At 46.5% G+C, this 21466-nt stretch overlaps 3 protein-coding genes across 3 annotated transcripts; 1 reads left to right on the forward strand and 2 right to left on the reverse strand.

Annotated features, from left to right (window-relative positions):
• Window positions 1-280: 280 nt before the first annotated feature.
• LOC108034389 (venom serine protease Bi-VSP) lies at window positions 281-2790 on the forward strand. The gene is made up of 6 exons (XM_044094765.2): window positions 281-497; window positions 689-858; window positions 927-1200; window positions 1528-1918; window positions 1985-2060; window positions 2122-2790. Exons 1-6 carry the CDS (start codon window positions 401-403, stop codon window positions 2650-2652), a joined length of 1539 nt encoding a protein of 512 aa, XP_043950700.1. The 5' UTR covers window positions 281-400; the 3' UTR covers window positions 2653-2790.
• Window positions 2791-4687: 1897 nt separating this feature from the next.
• LOC108034572 (NGFI-A-binding protein homolog) lies at window positions 4688-12710 on the reverse strand. Its single transcript, XM_017109502.3, has 6 exons — window positions 12226-12710; window positions 7785-8057; window positions 6685-7568; window positions 5741-5832; window positions 5245-5320; window positions 4688-5159 (listed from the first exon to the last, which is right to left on the reverse strand). Exons 1-6 carry the CDS (start codon window positions 12593-12595, stop codon window positions 4917-4919), a joined length of 1938 nt encoding a protein of 645 aa, XP_016964991.1. The 5' UTR covers window positions 12596-12710; the 3' UTR covers window positions 4688-4916.
• Window positions 12711-13611: 901 nt separating this feature from the next.
• LOC108035699 (protein masquerade) lies at window positions 13612-20132 on the reverse strand. Its single transcript, XM_017111420.3, has 9 exons — window positions 20028-20132; window positions 18162-18334; window positions 17621-17770; window positions 17268-17564; window positions 16949-17104; window positions 15966-16892; window positions 14901-15807; window positions 14362-14639; window positions 13612-14295 (listed from the first exon to the last, which is right to left on the reverse strand). The coding sequence occupies exons 2-9, from the start codon at window positions 18301-18303 to the stop codon at window positions 13973-13975; spliced, it is 3180 nt and encodes a 1059-aa protein (XP_016966909.1). The 5' UTR covers window positions 18304-18334; window positions 20028-20132; the 3' UTR covers window positions 13612-13972.
• Window positions 20133-21466: the final 1334 nt, after the last annotated feature.

Below are 21466 nucleotides of genomic sequence, written 5' to 3' on the forward strand. Positions count from 1 at the left end.
CGTTAGGCCGCCTTATACTTTCTATATAATTGATATAAGCAATATGATTTGGAGTGGAAAAGCGTAAAAAATTACTATATATATATTACTACATTTCGTTTTAAAATTTGTTAAAATGGAATGTGTAAATTGCATGCTTCTCAGCCCTACTTAATAGTTAAGCCCACATCACTAGCGAGAGAGCTTCTGAGAGAGGTAGTTAGTTTGCTAAGTGGGTAGTTCCCATGAGAACCCGGCATATAAAGCTGGGTTCCGGGGGTCGACCGCTCATCCGTATCGAAGACGCGATCGCTTTGGTCCCGCAGGCCACGGAAAAACAGCCGCAATCCCCAAAGATCCTTCTGATAAGGAATTCAGTTCGTTTTTCGGATACTATCAAAATATATATCGACATCCCACCATGAAGTGGATGTGCTGTGCTAGTGCTGTGCTTACACTCCTGTCCCTCGTGCTCCTCCCCTCGCCCACTGCCGCCCAGTTCGATCAGCGCAAGCAAGGTAGTCAAAGCCACTTAATTAGTCGAGAGCTTTATGCCTCGCCATGTCTAACTACAAATATTCAATAGAGATAAAGTTTACTTCAATTCACTTTGAAAAAATCGTTGCTCGAGTTACCAGCTGCCATTCGTAGAACCGCAATAAAGCTAAAACATTTAAACATCTAAAACAAACATTTTTCTCCTTCTTAGTTAGCCAAAACTGCGCCACCCCCGAGAACTATTACGGGAGCTGCGTGGCCCTGACCTACTGTCCCCAGGTGGTGAACATCTTCCAGACCACCAGCAGGGATCGGGCCCAGCGCTATGTGATCGCCCTGCAGCGCAGCTGTGGCACCCGCAACATCAACGGGGACCCGGTGGTAGGGACATTCGATCTGTCCGTGCACTTTCCATCCTTGCTAAGCTTTGCCCTGCTTCTCCTAAGTAGATCTGCTGCACTGAACCCAGATACAACCCGGTCACAGAGCGACCTCGGAACCCCTTCTTCCCCACAGAGCCTTCGTTTATTGGTCCTCAGCCCCCGCCGGAGGTCCCCGAAAATCCCTTCCTCATCCCTAACATCCCGAGGACCACTACAACGACCACGACAACCACAACGACTACAACTCCAGCTCCCATTCCAGTTACCTCCTCCGAACCCTTGGTGGAGCAACGGGGTCTCGAGTGCCGTGGACCAGACACCAAGCCCGGAAACTGTGTTGGTGAGTTTTGCTAAGGTTAATAATTACTATTATAAGGAAAGCGGGATATACCGGGCAATAGGTTTTTTTAGATCAACATTGTTGCACTTGTTTGACATAACTTTTAGCATTTGCTAAGAAATAATAATTTGATTAATTTGAATATGTAAGACATGTAATCGGAAAGTAAAGTAACAGATGTAATTATTTCGAACCTGTTTGTCATTTAGAAGGAATTAAATTGTTGTACATATATAAGAAAAGTAATATGGGAACACGTGTTTATAGGGGATCAGTTAGTTTGTTTTTATATAAAGGCCATTACTCAAACTAAAATTTACATTTTAGAACTCAAGGAGTGTGCATCGCTGTTAAATCAGTTGCGGGTTAAGCAGCGGGACGAGACCTTCGCCAACTTCTTGCGGGCCTCCAGACTGACTTGTGGCAACCATGGCACCCAGGTGTGTTGTCCCAATGGACTGACGGTCACCACTCCGGCTCCCATTGTTCCCAAGAACACGGACGAAGTGCCTCGACGGCTGCTCAATATGGAGGATGGATGTGGCTATACCGACGTGACGTATAAAAAGGTCGTGGGCGGCGAGGTGAGTCGCAAGGGGGCGTGGCCCTGGATCGCACTGCTGGGATATAGGAAACCCAGCAAACTGTTCCAGTGTGGAGGAACCCTGATCACCGCCAGACACGTGGTCACGGCGGCCCATTGCATCACCACGAATCTGTGAGCTCAAAATTGTTCTTGCAATTTACATATATTTTTGTATGTGTATCCTCTGTCCTTTCCTAGGTCGTTTGTGCGCTTGGGCGAACATGATCTTTTAACGGACACCGAAACCCGCCATGTGGACATTAAAATAGCAAAAGTGAGGTTTAGTTTAATATTTTTAGAGTTCCCTACTGATAACCACCGTTTTCTGCTTACAGTCCGTGACTCATCCAGAGTACGATGTTCGATTCAACCGCGGTGACTTGGCCATTATTTTTCTGGAGCGAAACGTGGAATTCACGACCAGGATCAGTCCCATCTGCCTGCCGCACACGCCCGATCTGCGCCAGCAATCCTACGTGCGACACAATCCCTTTGTCGCAGGATGGGGCAGGACCATGGAGGGAGGTGTGCCTGCCACCGTGCTGAACGAGCTCCAAATTCCCATCCATGAGAACAGTGTGTGCAGCCAGAGACTTGCGAATAGTTTTAATTACAAAGTACCCGCCAATCAGTTCGATAGTTCGATCATCTGCGCCGGAGACCTTTCCGGAGGCAAGGACACTTGCCAGGGCGACTCCGGGGGACCGCTGATGATACCAGAGCTGTACAAGGGCACCTTTCGGTACCATCTCATCGGCGTGGTGTCCTACGGCATCGGGTGTGGTCGGAGAAATATGCCGGGTGTTTATACCAGCACACAGCACTATATGGATTGGATTATCCAACAGGTCCAGCAGACATCCTAAGCTGCCATTGTCTCTTAGGGCACCTAGCTTTAATGATGAACATCTTAAGCCCTAATATGCTTTTATTACCTATAAATGAAATGATTGTAAATTAAAACAAGAGAGAACGCTATAGTCGAGTGCCTCGACTATCAGATACCCGTTACTCAGTTTAAGGGAGCAAAAGGATAATGACCAAAGGATAACGCCACCTACCGGCGTGGCACGTTTTTTTAGGTCAGACGATAGGTATTTATGAGAACAACACATTTTTGTTAAAATTTTTCAAATTCATAAAATCTGTAGGGGGCTTGTGGGCGTTAGAGTGGGCGTGACACCCCGCTGAAATAAACTTGCGCTGCGCGGAAGCCCAGGAATCTGCAAGCCTAGTTCGACTGTTCTAGCTTTTATGGTTTGGACATGGCTAGATCGACTCGGCGAGTGATCCTGATTAAGAAATATATGTACTTTATGGGGTCGGAAACGCTTCCTTCTAACTGCAACACACTTTCCAACGAATCCAGTATACGCCTATACTCTACGAGTAACGGATATAAAGATTGGAGGCTCCTATGATTTTTAAACGAATTAAAAAATGCGATTTATGAAAAACGGTTGTGCACAGAGTAAAAATAGAATTCAAGATTTGAATTAAATTTGACCAGTTATCCTGCAACATTGGTGTGACTCATTCCATTACCAAGCTTTAAAATACCTAGTGTTCTTCGAGTGCAAATATTGACGCTCTTTGCTTTGTTCTCAGGACGTCTAATCCCTGCGCCCGATGCCTGAGGGCAGAAGGATCCCTTTTAGGGTTACAGCATCTTATGCAAATCGAGCGCAAGACGCCCATCAATCATTCTGGTAATGATCGCGTCTTGCGAGCACCGAAAAGAGCCCAGAAGGAAAAAATGGGCTAGGGGTACGCATATGTAAATGCGGGCTAAGAAGGCAGCCTGCGTTCCTGGACATGAGCTGCATTGTAATTGCTCCGGCAGCCACAAGCGGATTTGCATAACTCAGCAGAAGAGGGGAGTAGTAAGAATGCCTCTGTAAGACCTTTAGGGAGTATCGCTTGGGCGCCATCTCCTGGAGGGGAACAAAGGGTTGCCTTCCCCCAAATCCCTACTCGCTTTCTCTTCTCCAACAGCAGATGAACAAATCAAATGCCGACAGTACAAAGCAGGACGAATCCTTTTGAAAGTCAGAACGCCTCCCGCGCATTTGTGGCCACATGGTCTGGTCTCCTTTGAGATTCCAATCGCATCTGGCAGATGATTTAGTGTTCTTAAAGAGAGAGTACGAGAGTTCATTAGACTGCATTCGCCAGAGATATCTTTCCCTGTTCTCCTCACAATCAATATGTCATATCAACAGGGAAAGTAAACCGATCTGCAATCATCATCCGATCATCATCATCATCAATAATGCCAACAAAATTTGCATGCCCCAGGAGTTTGGCAAAAATTTGCATACCTAAGCCGATGCCACAAGGGTGTTAATTTGCTCATTACCCGATTCCCAGATCAGACAGCTCTATCGCCAATTCCGAAAATATTCGCAAGGGTGCGCCAGGATCGAAGGGAGGATCGCCAGGATCTTGCCCTTTTTTGCGACGTCAAGAGGCGAACAAAGGAATTGCCCACAATCGCAAATGTAAACACGATCAGTCAATTTCAATGGGTGCAATTGTGATCTATGATCTCGATGATCTCTCAATTTGCCAAGATCAATGAGGGCAATTGTCTGGCATTGTCCTTCTGCTCTCTTGCCACCTCTCTATATAGACGGCTACAGAGTCTCCCTATACTTAGAACAAATGTATAAATTTATCTATAGATTTTCAACATATATTTAATATTTGTATATTCTACAACGACCTTTATTGACCTGAGGCCTTTATTTTCTACAGGTATATAGTTTATAATTATAATTTTTAATGCATTTAATGCATTTCTTGGAATACGTAAAGTTTTTTACAAGGTCAGCAAGATCATTTTTAAACTACAAATAAATTTAAAGAAATTTGTGTTATTCAGTTCAAATTATAAGAACATTTTTATTGATGGATAAATAATGATTTTATTACAGTGTTTAGTATAGATCACAGAGACTACAAACTAATCATTGACTTATAAGCATTATAACTTAATGCTCCTAAAACAAGATTTTCCCTTAGACGAACATAAGCTAATTGAATTGCACGGGAATTAAGACGACTTGGTTGTATGATTAACCAAATCTGGCACTACGAATGGTAGCCATCCGATCCTCTCCAGCTGGAGCTAGGTTTCCGGCGAGGCTGCGTTCCTCTTGAGGGCCAGCACCTCGTTCAGTGTGGGACTTAGTGCCAGGGCGGGATTGGCCACCGCGATGATGTTGTCCCCCGCCGCTGATATCACCTGGACCCCACTGAGAACCGGACCCGTGGCCGAGCCACTCAGATCCACCGATTCCCGGGGCGGCGAAGAGGACTCCAACCGGCGGGAGACGGGCGACCGATCACTTTCCATTCCATTGCTGGCCGTCTGTGGGGGAGAAAATGATTTTCCCTTATTCTAAGGCTTTTCCCGGCGAGCGGAGTGCCCTCGTGGAGCTCCAACACATACTCACTGGCATGGTCGGCGAACTGGAGTTGCTGAACGAGAAGCGCGAATCATTATCCTCATAGTCAGCCGTCTTGCCCAGTCTAAAAAAAGGTATATAAATTGGTTTTTAATAATACAAAACTAAGGATTTACATTTCTATTAATGTCTTATTGTATGTACTAATGTCTAACTATCTATCAGCCTCTTATAAAATGTATTGTTCTCGAAATAAAGTTTGTGACTTAATTCTTTCGATAATCGAATTTTATTGTCAACATTTTTTAAGGATCCTTCTATTGTCCTAAAGGAATCTTAAACATTTTTTGTTTAGCACGAAAATATATTTTCCCGTTATATAGTTGGTGTATTCATTATAACTTAAGAATTATAGTATATATATATATTTTTTGTCAATTATTTTCAAAGGTTTCCTATTATTAATTGAAAAAAATATAAGTAATAAACTAAAATGAAAACAATAAATCTGTTTTGGTAATCCCACAAAGACCTTTTTACTCACGAGAACTTGGCAATTTCCGTAAGATCGAACGGCGGCTTGGCGAACTTTTGGTACATGGCAAACAGATTGTAGCGTGAGTCCTCGACGGCTTCCTTTATTTATGGGTTGGATTTATCAACAAGATCGGGGATTAAAGTCTCTCGTTCTCAAGGAAGCCAAATTGAAGCTAAGCGAGGCAAGGAGGCAGATGCGTGGAAAGAGTTTTTGTTTTGGAGCTCAAGGAAGAAGACACTGGATCGTTGGTTTTGGCAATTTCGTAGGATTTATTTATTGGCTCAACAGTGGGAATAGGTACAAGAATATATTGCAAAACGACTACTGACTAAATAACTTTGGTGTGCTTTGAAAGAAGTGCAACCACTTATGAGCTAGGGTTGAAGGTTAGAGATAGGTTAAGGGTAAGTAAGCTTCTAATATAATAAATATCAACAGTGAAACATCAAAAAACACAACCACAACATAATATTTGCATGCTAATATAACTAAGATTGTTAAAAGCGGGTCAAGATTTAAGAATTATATTTTTACACTTAAAAGCCAATAATAAACATTAAAGATATATGATGTTTTGAGGTACTTTTATGTTTTTTATCAGCCTTTTGTGACTTCAAATGGCCTTTAAGACCAGATTTACTACTTTGGGCTACAAAAATATGCATCTACATTAGTTAGGTTACTTTTTAGTCATCATTTTAGATTAAAAGTTATATTTCTAATCTACGGAAAAATACTGTAGCGTAAATTTGGATCCCCCTCCACAAGTCGAGATATTCTGAGAAGAACCTCCCGACCAGGATTAGTAGTTGTGTGCTGGCGATCGCGAAAGCTGCAAGGAAATTTTGGGTTATCGGGGAGCTCCTCCGTTCGGAGGAGAACTCTAAAGCGAAGCTGAAGCACTGCACCGGGCGATGGACCTACGGCTCTACGGACTCAAGCTTCCTTACCCGGTTCAAGTCGAGCGGCAGCTGGGCGGCCTCCGTGGAGGAGAGCCGCTGTCGCTTGGAGGGCACGGCGGCGGCGTCACTGGACTCGCAGTCCGTGTCCCCAGGGCCACCTCGTCCTCCGCCCAGGCCCGCACCCTGGGAGGGCAGCTGGGTGAGCAGTCCCCCGTACCGGGCAATGCTGGCGGAATGTCCGAACCCGGCATCCTTGACAATCTGCCTGGCCAGGGGGAACAGTTCATCCCTGCGGGTAAGCAACCAGATGGTCTGGGGATTGCGGCACAACTGGGCGGCCGCCTCATTGACGCACACCTCGTGCAGGGTCAGCGGCTTCTCCGGTCTCCGCTTGCAATCGAATCGCCCATAGATGGCCGAGTACTTACGGATCTCGTCCATGCGCCGCGGATCCTGCTCCCCCATGGCGATCACCTGCTCCAGTTCCCGGGTGGTTCGCTTTCTGGTGGTCTGCGCCCTCGGTTCCCTTTGGGGCAACTGCCTACCGATCTTATCAGCACACATGGTTATCCGCTGGATCTGCATCTCGGTCAGAACGGGAGTGAGCTGGGGCGAACTGGAGGACACCTGGTGGGCAGTGTTTGCTGGCAGGCTACTGTTAGCCGAGGGATGGGGCGTGCTGGTCAACGGGGTGGAGGGCAGGACCAGGGGCATGGGCACCGGTGGCACGGAGGGACAACTGATCTGGGTGACCAAGGGACCGGTGGGGGCGGTTACCGAACCGGAAGTGGGCACGGCAGTCGGGGGAACCGGCGAGGGCTGGAAGGAGGAGGTGCCCGAGGGATTGAACGTGGGGAACTTCTGGCGCGGCAGGGCGGGCGTGGTGTCCGGATTGAAGACCAGCGCCGGCTTTGGTGGCGTTTCGCAGAGACCTGAAAGTAACATTTTGTTAATAGGGATATTCTCAGGATAAGTTTACACTGAATGAAAAAGAGAGGTACTATTCTTATCATTTAAGGTCCTTTAACTTTAATATGATTAAGTTTGAATGAGATGGGTTTGTAAAATACTTAAACGCAAACTAAGTAACTTAATTTCAGCTTGAAGTTGTATTATAAAAATCCTTGTAGCAAAATTGTGATCCTTACCCAAGTGCGGCAGCATGGGGCCCTGGAAGAGTCCCGGATTGTTGGCCCACTCGTGGAGCGCCTTCTGCAGCCGGCGGACGTGGAGCGGCTTGGAGGCCATGCCCACCAGGGCCATGATCTCGAGGAACTCCTCCTCGCCGGCGTCGTACAGCTGCTGCACGTCGTCGCCGCCCATCTCGAGCAGGGTGTCGTAGTAGGCCAGCAGACTGGCCCTCTGGAGCACCCGGTACAGCTGCACCTCCGCCTCGTTGCCCGGTCGCGATGTGCTGATCACTGAAAGACACAGGCGAAAAAAAAGAGAACAGGCTTGAAAAAGTTCCGGCAAAAAATGATATTTATTAAGTTCTGGCCTGCGACGTTCTCACAATGCTAACCGGCTATAAGAAAAAAATTTTAATTAAATTCGCTTTTTCTTACCCAAAAAAAAAAAAAAACTCGACGGACGTCTGGACCCTAACCCTTTTTATCGTAGAGAGCCAGCAAGGCACAAGAAAAAAACTCGAAAAGCACACAAAAAGGATGAGGCAAGAGAACCTGGGAACCAACTCATCTGCATAGGCATGGTGGTTCAACCCCTTTCGAGGGACCAAGGATCCGATACGATCCGATTTGCGTCGGCAAACTCGTTAGAAATGCGTCACGCATGCTGCAAGATGCCGTCAAGGATCCGCCAGGATCATTTTAATCTCAATTTTTTCCTTGGTTTTATCACTTTCGATTTTTGGGCCAAAAAAAAATGGAAGTATAATATAAGGGGCTGTAGCAGATCGTGTGAAATACATGGGTATATATGGTATACCAGTTCCTGCAGCGAAATTCAAAGAAACCCGGTCTTGACTAGGCAGCGATTTATTGCTCATACTAATGAATCCCCCGATCGACGAGGCTCTTACTGTTATGGCAGCACACTGCCTCTAAATGGACGACGCCGATGACGAGGATGATGATTATGTCAAATCGTAAATAATTATGTGAGAATATTTCAGGCGGCGACAGCGTCTCCAGCCAGCTTTAATTAATAGAAAAACGAGCTGGCCGGCTGAATTATAACAAACTCAGGGCAGAAAAAGCTGCGTACATCGATTGCCATCCTCTGCTTCCATTGGGCTCCGCTTTTTTTTCATTTTTTACCTTGGCCATCTGAAAGCCACAAGCGCATCCACCAACGACCAACACCAAGGATGCGCACTTCGCGCCATTAACCCACGCTCCGCGCCATGGGGTTGTGGCGACTTATGGCCAGGGCCCAAGAATAATTCGCATTCTTAGCCGCTTAATTGGGTATATCATAAATAGTTTGAAAACTAAAATATCAGCCCAGTTACGTGGCCTGCAAAATGTGCTGTCGACTTTGATAGAGACTTGAAAGTGCTTATAAATGCCCGCTCAATCCGGTAAATAATCGACAAGGTTGGTGTAAACAAGTTTCAGTGAAAAGTTATAGATCCGACTTTAAGATTTCAAACAAATATTCTCGAATAAGAATTACAAAAATATATATTTATTTAGTTGGGAAAATATATGGTTAAAAGTAAATATCATAGATAATACCGTATGGTATCCGATCCTCCATTCTGTTCAAGCAATTTTTTTTTAATTGGTAACATGTTAATTTTTAAAAAAGGTTTTTTAGCGGTGGTACTTGAACTTTTTTCAATAAAAAAAAATTTCTTATACAGAGTGACCAGCCGAGGGTTAATAGCATGGCCACACTCCTCTTCTATGCGACCACTTGTCGTCCCACTCCCTCATCTTAACTTGGGTATTTAACGCAGACCTGCGTAAGTCGGCAGTCCGATGGGGCGAAAGAGAGGGGCGTACGGTGGCAGCAATAAATAAATGAGACGTGATTTCAATACACAAATAATGCCGGGCAGGGAGGACCCGAGGATCACCAGGAGGAGGGTTCGGCCTGGGGATGGATCGAACTGGGGACACTTTGTTGTGGCTGCTCCAGCTCCTCTGCTTCTGCCGATTGCTGCTGATTTTTTATTTATTTAATTTGCGGGTTTGTTTTTTTCACCCACTGCCCGATGCCTCGGCCGCCGTTGTTGTTGTCATTTGCTAAATATGCTGTTTTTATGCGAACGGCAAATGGTAAAGATGGACAAAAAATTAACTGCAGTAACTTTTTAGTTGGCACTTGGCAGCAATAATGACATTCGACGCCACATACCAAGCAGCTGCCCAAGCAGCCAGGAGCAGAAAACGGAAAACCGCGAATGGCCAGCAGGATCGGCACACAGAAAAAAATGCGACTTAAGGTTCTGAAATAATACGATACTATTTCTAATCCCTTAAGTTGAAAAGCAATTTCTTGAAGATCATATATCAATTGACATAATGACTAACCAATTTGATATATTCAAGAGAGTTTATGTTTAGAGTTCAAATAAAGAAAGTTTGGCTACGTATCCTCATTTTCTATTGGGTTGATTTATTGAGGACCTATGGGAAAACTTTTTTTTCGAAAAAGGTCCACCCTAAAAATACTCCAAATTTGTATTACACCATAGAAAAACATTTATAAAAATATAGAAATAGTATTCATATTAAAAAGAGGAATAGGGGTATGATCAAAGATTTTACTCTAAAAATGTTGAAGAATGATAAATAGTTTTTCCCAGTGCATTAAGAAAATGCGTGTAAGTGCCCGTGTGTGAGTGAGCGGAGCAGTCAATCGTGCGATCGCTTCGATTATGGGCAAAAAGTAGACGCCGGACTCGGCAGACTTTGACTTGGAGAGTTGGACCTGGAATCGGAACCTGGAGGAACCTGGGACTTGGGACCTGGGTCCGAGTCTGAGCCTGAGCCTGAGTCCGAGCCCGATTCCTCATCCTCCCTTCCACTCGTCGGCAATGGGCAAGTAACCGAAACTATTTCTCATATACAACGATAAATTAAAAGCCAACTTTTTCAACGACCAAATTCTTGTCGATCAAAATTCCATTGGTGGCAATAACTTGGCCCGTACGTGCCAATGGCCAATGGCCCCTGCGGACGGACCATAACCATAGCCTGCACAGCGAAAGAATAATGCCCACTCAATTTTTAAATGCATTGTTTTGGGGCTAATTACGATCTTAGTCTTATCAGTTTCGGAAATAAATAGGACTCGTTTAAATTAAAGGTAAATTTTCAAAAGCTATTAATAGATTTGAAATTTTTAATATAGTAATGATCAAATTGTTTGAATCAAAAATGAAAATTATTTCATAAAATATAGGTTTGATAACCCAAATTTTTCCCCTTTTTACGATTATAATTTATGGGTAATATTTTTTTCCGTGTGGCGACATCTTTTTCCCGGAGGCTGAGCATTTTTCCAGCGAGAACGCGTCTCGTTGGTTGACTCTCCTGCGGACCGAGGTTTATAGTTATATTTACTACCCTCATCGCTTGGGGTGAGTTTTTTTCCCGTTTCCAAAGTTTTTTCCCGTCACCCCTAAGACATGGCCTATCATCACGAGGTTGATCTAACGGCTGCCTAGGAAACGACATCTTACCTGGGTCTTGGACAGATCCCATTGGATGAAGTCTGCCATTGCTACCTGGAGGAAGCCTAGACCTTGGGCAAATGTGCAAAACAAGACACCCCGAGCAGTCGGGCGCCGAGGAAGTGAAGGCAGGAACAGGATCTGCGATTTTTTGAAGACATTCAATTACCCAGGAAAGGCAACATTTCAGAGGCCTTTGTTATCAGACCAAGGACTTCAAGGACCAGGGACAAGCTTCTTGGGTTCCAAGCGTTTTCCGTTACATGAATGCCGTCAAACAATGGAAGCTCGAGAAAAGAGCGCGAAAATTGCATGCGGCAGGAGGCTGGAGGAGATTGGCTTGGCTGCAGGGGAGCTTAATAAAGGATTCGACGCGGTCTAAGGATCAGGAGATCCAGCAGAATAATCTTAAAAAAAAGCTAAGCATGACTTTGAATTGTAAGGGGACCATTTAAAGTTTTGAAATGGTCATGTCAAAGTTAGATTTTTACTACCCTTTGTATCTAAGATAAAAGTTAAGATTTTTCCTGTTTAAATCTATATCTTGTAGAACTCTCTAACTTTCAAATTTATTAAAAATGATTTGTTTGGGTAGGTCTAAAAATATTTTTATATTTTAAAGCAGCTTCTATTAAAAAATAAGATTCTTTGCAACATGTAAACCAGTGGCACCCAAATAAAGAACTAAACTATGTATCTAAATTCTATTCGAAAACACAAAATAATTAATTTAAGAAACCTCGATATTTTAACCTCTGCTATACCTTGTTTTTTAGTAGTTCCAGACATTTAAATGTAACCTCTCTGACGAAGTATAGGGACAAGTTTCTAAGCTGGGTTCTGTATCCAGAACTGTACCTAACTTGATATCCAGTTTCATATTATTTATGACTTAGAATTTTATTATAACTTATGTATAATTTAGAATTAAACTTAGAACTCACTTGTTCCGTTTGCATTCCTTCCGAATATCTTGCCCTGCGGACTCATGATGGGACTGGAGGAGGCCGACGGAGCACCCGAAAGGGATCTCTGGCCCTCGGATAAGCCGCTGGCTAGGGACAGATTGTACAGATCCTCCACCTTGTGCATTTCCAGACTTGTGGCCAGCAGCTGGGACTGTGTGGCGGAAGCGGATGCAGAGGCGGAGGCGGATGCAGAGGCGGATGCAGAGGCGGAGGCGGAGATGGAGCAACTGGAGGCGGCTTGACTGTGACCCTTGCTGCTGGTGCTGGCCGCCGGCGATGGGCTGGATGTGGATGTGGTGGTGGCCACCGCCGTCGTGGGAGTTGTGGGGTTTGAACTCGCCTCCATTGCGTTGATAACTCGTTGGCACACGATGTCGAATTAAATTATCGCGATTTGTACGAAATGCGAACAAAAACCAGGCACAAACACAAACAACCAGGACGAAATGCATGCAAACTAGGATGGGGGATCAGGGATCGGGGATCTCAGATCGGGGTGAGTACTACAAAGCTACGCCTAACTACACTAGGTATTCGTATCTCTCAGGAGAACGTAGGGCAGATGAATGTAACGGCAGTAACGAGATTCGCGTCAGCTCCAACGATCTCTGCGATCCGCTCAGCTCGAGGCCAGACGAACTTCTGTTCTCGAACCCCAGAACGGACATCTCAGGAACCCTTTTGGAACCGGCCGAGGCCCACGAGGCCAAACGAAGCCAAGCGAAACCACCCGAAGTCCAGCCGAGTGCCAAGCGCTTTCGATTTCTTCCAGCAGGGAAGCATGGAAAAGGGTTAAAATCAGGGAGAAAAACAAAGCAAAACAAATCGTTTGCAGGGTGAGGGACGTAGCACATTGGTTTCCAGGTTTCCACTCGGGGGTTACTTTTATCTGCCACGAGAATGCCTCTCTTCTCTGCTAAATTGAGCGCTTTCGGGTGAGTCTTTGAGCTCCGCCTCTTGAGCATCACTCAAGGATGCGACAGCTTGGGTGCCTGAGAGCCCTTCCAGAAGATCCTTTTGAAAAACACTTTTTTTGGTCAAAATTTCCGTTAAGTCTGCTGGGAATATTTAAATTCCTTCAAATGCAAGATGTGCAGTGATTTTCCAGGAAAAAAGAAGTCGAATGCATAACCCTTTTCTCATGTCAATTTTTGTTTTTTAACTAAAGTATTTTCCTTTTGTACCCCTAAAATCTTTATTTCTTTTCATCCAAAAGGTACTAAATCTAAACGTTTTTCCGTTACATTTTCCCATAGCAAGACTTTTATTTTTAAGCTACAGGAAGTAGAAATTGGATATACATAATAAAATAGATTTTTAATTTAAAAAGTAGTTTTTAGCCCCACTCAAACTCCAAACACATGCTTATATAACCGAAGATTTTTTGTATTTATTTGGTATATACAAAAACAGTTTACCATAGGGCGTTATCAAATAGGGGAATACTTTTAAAGATTGCCGTCTACGCTACCGATAATCGTAATAGTTAATATAGTTGCTTTCTGGGTTTCGAGCCATTAGAGTTAGGGCTAGGTTAGGTATGAATAGATTACACTAGGATGGGTTTACGTTAGCAGTCGAAGAGCGGGAACCCCTTGAAAACAATCGTAGGCTACACCGGGCCAATCTTTTCATAAATATTTCTGGCCAGGAAATTGCCACAAGAGCGGGGTTCCTCCCTCACATGGTGTCTTTGTGTCTGTCCTATGCGAGAGATTCCTCACTATAAGTTGTTCACGCTGATGATCTGGTTGATCCAGCCAATGAACGACGAGGTCTTCACATACACGCCGGGCACATCCTGGCGTCCGCAGCCGAATCCCCAGGAAACGAGGCCGGCCAGCTCGTAGAATCCATCGTCCTGGCAAACCAGAGGACCGCCTCCATCGCCCTGGCAGGCATCGTGTCCCTCCTCGCCGCCGGCACAGAAACTGGAGGCGGGCAGGATGAAGATCTTCTCCGTCACGGCGTTCACCTTTCGGATGCACTCCGTATCGCTCACAATGGGAATCTCTGCCTCACGTACTCGCAGGGGAATGGGACCAGCTATTGAAAGGAAGACCAAGAGTTAGAGATTTCCTGGAGAGGGTTTTGGGGATCTGGCAACTGTACCTTCTCCCATATATCCATATCCGGTCACGGTGCATCGCTTGCCCGCCGCATGACTGACTCCTCGAGCCGGGAGACACACCAAGCACACGCCATCCCGCAGCTCCGCTTGGCCATGGAGCTTCAGCAGGGCAATATCGTTGTCCAAGGTCTGGCTGTTGTGGTTGTGATGGATGTAGGTGGTGGCCACGCGCAGGGTTTGGGCGCCCGGACTGCCGTATTTCCTGGTCAGATCGTAGTCGCCCACACGCACATAGATGGCGTCTCCCGAGCGAACAATGCTGAAGGGGTAAACATAAAAAAAATATTATACATATTTTACCATTTTCCCAAGGTAGAGCATCTCGCAAAACGAACTTTTGATCACTTTCTTCTTGATATTGAGATCATTTCTTTCTGAATAAGATCGAGTAGAAACTCTCAAATAAAAAAATTTGATTTTGACTTTAATCTCTCTCAAAAAACAAAATCAAGAGCCCTTTCTACTTGATTTCAAGAACATTTTCTTCTTAAATAAGTGAGAAGTTCCTGGCTTCACTTACTTGGTTACACAATGGGCTGCCGTGAGGACCCACTGGGTTCCGATGAGAGCTGCTCCGCAGAGGTATTGGTTGAGGGAGTTGATCAGAGCCACCTGCCAGCACCACTCCCCGTTCTCGCCATCCTCTCCGCCCACCACTCGAGCCCTCCGCCGCCCACTGAAGTTGGATTGGAGTCCGTGGAGCGATCGCTGCTGCTGATAGTATTCCGGATAAACCAGATCGGGCTGATTCATGGACTCCTGGTGATTGTGATAGGAGCGCAGTTGGTTGCTCTGCAGACTGCTGGACTCGACGAGGTCGCCCAGCTTGTCGTTGTGGATCTGGATGGGCACAATGGCGGACCCAAGGACCAGTCTCTCATTAGATTTGTTGAAGTTCCCGGCGTACCCAGCGGAGGAGGTGAGCTGGCGAGCTGTTCGCTGTACTCCGTACTTGGCACGGGCGTAGGAGACCAGGGACAGAGCTTGGGATTGGGCTCGTCCTGTTCGCAGAGTTCCCTTGACCCCGCAAACGTACTTGGAGTAGACATGTGGCCTTGGGGTGGTGGTCGTTGTGGTCGTGGTGGGCGGCGTCGTCTGGGGCTGTGGTGGAAGTCCTGCTGGTCCAGAAACGGGATAGTAATCGCCGTAGTTGGGCGCCGGCGGCGGTGGCTGGTAGGGATTGGGATGGTGTGGGGCCATCTGCGGTGGTGGTGGTCCCTGTGGCGGTGGGTTGTTCATGTAGGAGTAGGGTGGCGTCTGCGGCGGATATGCCTGGGGTGGACCAATAGGCGGCGGAGGCGGTGCCGGGTAGTAGGCGGTATCGTTGCGCGTCTGGAACTGTTGCTTCTCCAGAATCTTGCTCTTGGGCGCACAGCAAATCTGGCCGGAACGCTTGCAGCGGAACATGTCTGTCATCTCGGCGTTTTCTGGGATGGGAAAATAATATTTAAGTGTTAGATTTATGCTTTAAGATAAATTGATCTGAAAAGTAGTTCCTTCTTGATTTCAGAAAGGTTTCCTTTTAAGTTTTCTAAAATATTCCGTAATCTACTTAAATTATATGTCTTTCAATTTTAAAACTCACTGAAGCACGTGAAGCTGAGCAGGCTGACGATGCAGGAGCCGGGGCATTCCTCTCGCGGATCGGGACTCGGAGTGTTGGGCAGGACGTAGGGCGGAGCAGTGGGCGGGGCCGTGGGCGAGGGCGTGGGCGGTGGCAGCTTGGGCTTGGGTGCTCCAGCCCGCGAGTTGTCGCAGCACACGGATCCCTTGGCGCAGGTGGTGGGTGTGGAGACCAGGACCGAGGGTCGCTCGCAGAAGGCGGCCATGATGTTGAGCAAACAGAATCCTGGACAGCGGGGCACTTGAACCGGCGCCTGCGGGGGCGGTGGTGGCGGGGCTGGGGAGTTCAGAGTACTCTCCGCAAAGGATATGATCTGGGACAGGAAGTCTCCACCTCCTCCGCCGCCTCCTCCTCCTCCGGAAGTGGAAGCAGGGGGTGGTGGCGGTGGAGAGGCGGGACGAGCTGGCTTGGCGGCAGGCTTGGGTGCATGCTTGATGGCTGGCTTCGTTGGTGGAGCCTTGGAGGCTGGTGGTGCCTCCGAAGCGCCTCCAGTCACACAACAACTTCCTTCTCCCGGACAAAAAGCCTCGGAATCGATGTCATCACAGAAGATGGCGAATATCCCGTTCATGCACTCGCCCTCGCATTCCTTGAGGACCTGACCCTGACCCTGTCCGGACTTCAGCTTGTTGCTCAGCGGTGGCTCCTCCTCCTCGCCATCCTCCTCCGTCTCCTGATCCTCATCCTCCTCCGCAGCCTCCGTGGTCGTGGTTGTCGGATGCTTCTTGTGCTTGCTGGGCTTTGGCGAACTATTGTTGGTTCTGGCCGGTTCCGGAGTGGTGGTGGTGCTGGTGGTAGTGGTGCTACTTGTAGTGGTCGTACTGGAACTCTTCGGTGGAGCTGATTTCTCGGAGAGCGTCTGATTGGGCTTCAAGTTGCTCATGTGTTCTGGCGGCACAACAGGAGTTGGTAAGCGGAAAACATCTATAATGCCGGTTACTTACTGGCTGGAATGTAGATGTCCTTGGGCAGCTTGCCATTGGAGTACTCGTCCAGGGAGACGCAGCACTTGGTGCCCTCCTTGCACAGACCATCGCTAGTCAAATACGCCTCACAGTACTCCGCAATGCGATCCGCCACACAGACTCCGGTGCAGTCCTCTAAAAATATCGTGAAATTACGTAGCATTATTAAAATTAAAATAGCTTAAAAAATAGTTCATGATATAAGTTTAGGCATATAATATTTGTTAATCATATTTTTTTCAATTTGTGGAAACTATTACACATTCTGTACTAATTCTAGGGAGTTCCCTTAACTTACTGTTGGCATCCTCCGCCTTGGTGGCCTCCTCCTTGTCCTTGGGCTTGGCAGTGGCCACCTTCTTGGTGGTGCTGGGTTTCTTGGTGGTGGCCGCCGTGGCCTTTGTGGTGGTGCTGGTAGCGGGTCGCTTGGTCTGTGGCTTTGGCTTGGGTTTTGGCGTGGTGCTGGTGGTGGTGGTGCGCTTTGTGGTGCTTGTCGTGGCCACCGTAGTGGTTGTCCTCTGAGTGGTAGTGGTGCTGGCCGTGGTTGTGGTTTTGGGCGTTGTTGTGGCTCTTACAGCAGTGGCATTTTTACCAGCTATAAATATTTATGGTTTATACATTTTAGTGGGATTAGTCAGAGATCTACCTTACCTGGAGCATTCTCTATGCAACACTTCATGCTGGCCGAGGGACAGGCCACATCGTCTAGAACTTCATAGCATATCAAAGTAGCCAGGGTGTGGACACATACTCCAGGACAATCCTTGGCATCTGCTGTACTCGTTATGGTATTCAAAAGGCCTGGGAAGTCAGAACCATTTTAAAAATGTTACGATCTTGAATATTTCCAGGATGATGATTTTAGAAGTACTTAGAAACCCTGCACAAGTTGGTTCAGTAATTTCCATTTGGGTTCCAAATTAAGTTAATAATCTCAATGTCAGTGAATAATATAATAATGTAATTTTTACGTAGGATAAAAAGTTGTATCATTAAACTGCAGAATATGTATTTCAGACTTTTTCTAATATGTCTACCCTTGCTTACATCAATTTGTTAGGTAATTTAATTTTTTTTAAATTTAATTGTTAGTAATTTAATTTTATGAAGTTACACAAAATATTTTTAATACGTTATATGATATTTGTAAAATGTGAAAAACAAATGAAATACAAAAGACTAAGATTTGTACCTGATAGAAAACTGCCAGCCAGTGACTCATCCTGGGCCTGCGATGGCCATGGTTCACTGACCAGCAGGAAGCCGAAGATCAGGGGCAGAACAAGGCGGCTCATTGTGCTGGGATGTCTTTGCATGCTTCGATGGGCCAACATGGTCAGCACGTGCTCATTTCTTACCAAGAATCTGCAGAGATGGAAGGAGAGCGTGAGATGGGTGGGTTGGAGAAAGAGGTGAGATAATTAGCGGTGGTCAAGTGAAAGTCGAGGTGGCGGCCATGGCGACTGAATCATCAAGATTCCCGGGGCCATGTAACCCCGGCCCCCAGGTGACGTAATGCGCCAGCTCGGGGGCATGGTCATCTGCCACACGCAGCGGCCCAGAGATCATTGGCCTAGAAAGAGCCGTCATCGTCATCATCGAGATGTTATGTGCCTCCGAGAGGCAAGGTGTGCGATAAGCCCAAACCAGTTTACGCACTTTGGGTTCGGGTTCTGGTTCTGCGGGCCAGGTGCCCCATTTCAATATTACGTATACGTAGCGGTGCGCGCCGAGTAACGGGCCACTCCGGCTCCATTCGGGCCATAATCCATGTATCTGGGTTGCCCAGAACGAGTGTGGAAGCGGCCAAAGAGAGCTGTAAGCCAAAAACCCAAAACTGGTTGCACACACACACCGACCGTAAAGACGCAGATGAAGACCATGCAAATAATTATGGGCAGTCGGAGAGGTCGGTAAAAGCCAGGGCATTCTTGGGCCACAATTAGGGAAACGAAACGAAGCCGTTTAATGAATGAAATAGAAAGCACTTAGTACGAAATGAAACCTCTGATAGAGATATCTCGAGATCGCTCAGCACTCAGCGAAAGTGCACTTGGGGTTTCGGCAACTGATGCGGCCTGGCAATGGGAATCGGAGTCGGAATCGGAGTCGGAGTCGGAGTCGGGCTTCCCCAATCACGTGCGGCCAACAAAAAGCTTTCTACACACCGGAAATTTCTCAACGGACCAGGAAAATAGTGTTATGTTTATTTGGCCAGCTGATGATGGCAAGGGCTAGAAAGTGCTAGCACGCATTTTGGGTCAAGCAAGCCGTTTCTCCGCCGCCGCCTCCTCCTCTGGGTAACACATTCCTGCCCCATTCTGTCAGGCCACCACGCCTACGCCACCATGAATACCAAGTCCGGCACCAAAACCAAAAACTGGGTCAGATGCATAAGGCGCGACGGCATTATAGCGTTCTTCGCTCTTTCAGTTCGTTTCGGTGCTTCGATTCTTCGGTTCTTCGCTGCTTCGATTCTTCGCTGCTTCGATTCTTCGGTTCTTGAGTGTTGTATGGGCACCACTTGGCATTCCAGCTTATAGGAATTTGAATTTCTCGCCAGGCGAAAGAAAAGAAGAGATTTCTTTCAAAACAAACACAACCGTTTGGCTTAGCTGTGAACGACACTCGGGCCCAAACACTGAGACTATCGTAGTTGATTTGTCAATTTGCAAAAGCGCTTCTTGTTTTCTTTTGTTTGGCTGGTCTTTCGTTTTTAGCACTTCCATAAAAGTCCCGAACCGACCCGAGAAATGAGAAAGACGCGCAAAGTCACGTAGAAGACCACGTCGGAGAGTTGGAGGAATTCTTCGCCTTAGGCTCGGCGGTGGCTCACGAACAAGTTAAGCGACTTCTGTTTCTCGGTTGGCCACCACCAGCATCCCACCATGCCGTCGCTTGGCTTTCTTTTGGGATCTTAAGATCGGTAACGGTACGCCTGCAGACGCATAGCTGTGAGCTGGCGGCCAGGAGAATCGGTTTCCATCCGGAAATCCACTGTTCGGTAGTGCCCGCCATATGCAAAGTGCAGCGAAAACAGGTAGGAAAGGCCACTCACAATGGTTTGGTAATATAGAACGATCCTCGGGCGTTCGGTATCTCTTTTCGGGTTGGTGGTTATCCAGAAGATGCGATCACGACGCGACTGCACCTTGCGAAAGCCAAAAGCCGACTGACCAGCACGCCAGGTTCTCAGCGGCGGTAAGCCGCCAAGGCCGGGAATTCTCCGGAGAAAGTGTGCGGAAGGGGCCGAGACCAACGCTCTGCCGAAGAGCGGCCATAGTCTCTCTTAAGACCATCACCTGTCTACCTGTCCAACACCCTTTCTTGGCCATAAAACACAGGTCTACAGCTGAGTCGGATTGGTATTCCCCTCCACTTTACAGCCATTTTGCAGACACTTTTATTAGCGCCCTAATGCCTCTTTTTGGCAAGCGAAAAGAACCCCCGGAGTGTGCCTACTTTAGCGGATTAATGTAACCCCTTTCCTGGGCCGATCATTTCTGCACATTTGCATTGTGTCCGCGGCTCAGTTATGCAAATCTCAAGTGCCTGCCTCGCATCCTTTGGCCAACATCTTGTTACATATGCTAATTCGCAACTCCCGGTGCCGGGCCCGATCTTGAGGAGCTGTTGACGTCGCCCTGTTGCCAAAACATTGCAGACTGCAATTACGAGCGCGCGAATCTAATGAGCAACTAAGTGCATTTGCATATGGCCTGGGAAAAGTGGGTAAGCCGATGAGCAGGGGATTTGCGGTGGGTCGGGGAAATCAGTCAATAGATTTGCATAGGAAGGGGAAAGGGGTTCTGAAATGGTTGGTGATTGGAAATTAAGTTTGCAAAAATAGTGCCCATAAGATTTTAACTTCTAAGAAAACAAATATTTTTAAAAAGAATGGTACAAAAGCAAGATTATGATATTAAAGATGATCTATGGGGGCTATTTCTATCCTAAAATTAAACATTTTGGGGGTTTGTAAACTATAAAGTTTTAATATAGTTCAAAATATTGTGTTCTTAAACTATAGGATCTAAATGCCAAGATTTATACCAACTATACAATTATAAAGATTAGGTTATTATATAGATGTTTGATGATAAAACGTTTCAATTATATAATTGTATTCAATCAGTTGGTTATGGAGCTTTATTAAGGTATAGATTACTTGCTAATCTTTGATATAATAACAATGTTAGTCTGCTATCTCTGGGACAGTCATAATATACTACTAATTAGCACCGCCACCCATTTCCGACCCATTGTCTAGTGCTTTCTACGCGTAACCCGATGTCTAGGCAAATGAGCAGAGAGACAATCCTTCGCGTCCTTCGCGGATGTTCCCAGGCTCGATCCTTTCGATCGATCCCCCGAGAGACACGCAGCCGTCGCGCATCCTCCGTTTCGGGGCAAAATCTTCTCAAGACAAAACTTCACACGACCAGATCGGCTAGAAATTTGAATAAAATGCTGCATAAAAAACCGAAAGTGGTATAA

Source organism: Drosophila biarmipes, chromosome 3L, assembly GCF_025231255.1.
Source record: "Drosophila biarmipes strain raj3 chromosome 3L, RU_DBia_V1.1, whole genome shotgun sequence".
NCBI classification, from domain to species: domain Eukaryota; kingdom Metazoa; phylum Arthropoda; class Insecta; order Diptera; family Drosophilidae; genus Drosophila; species Drosophila biarmipes.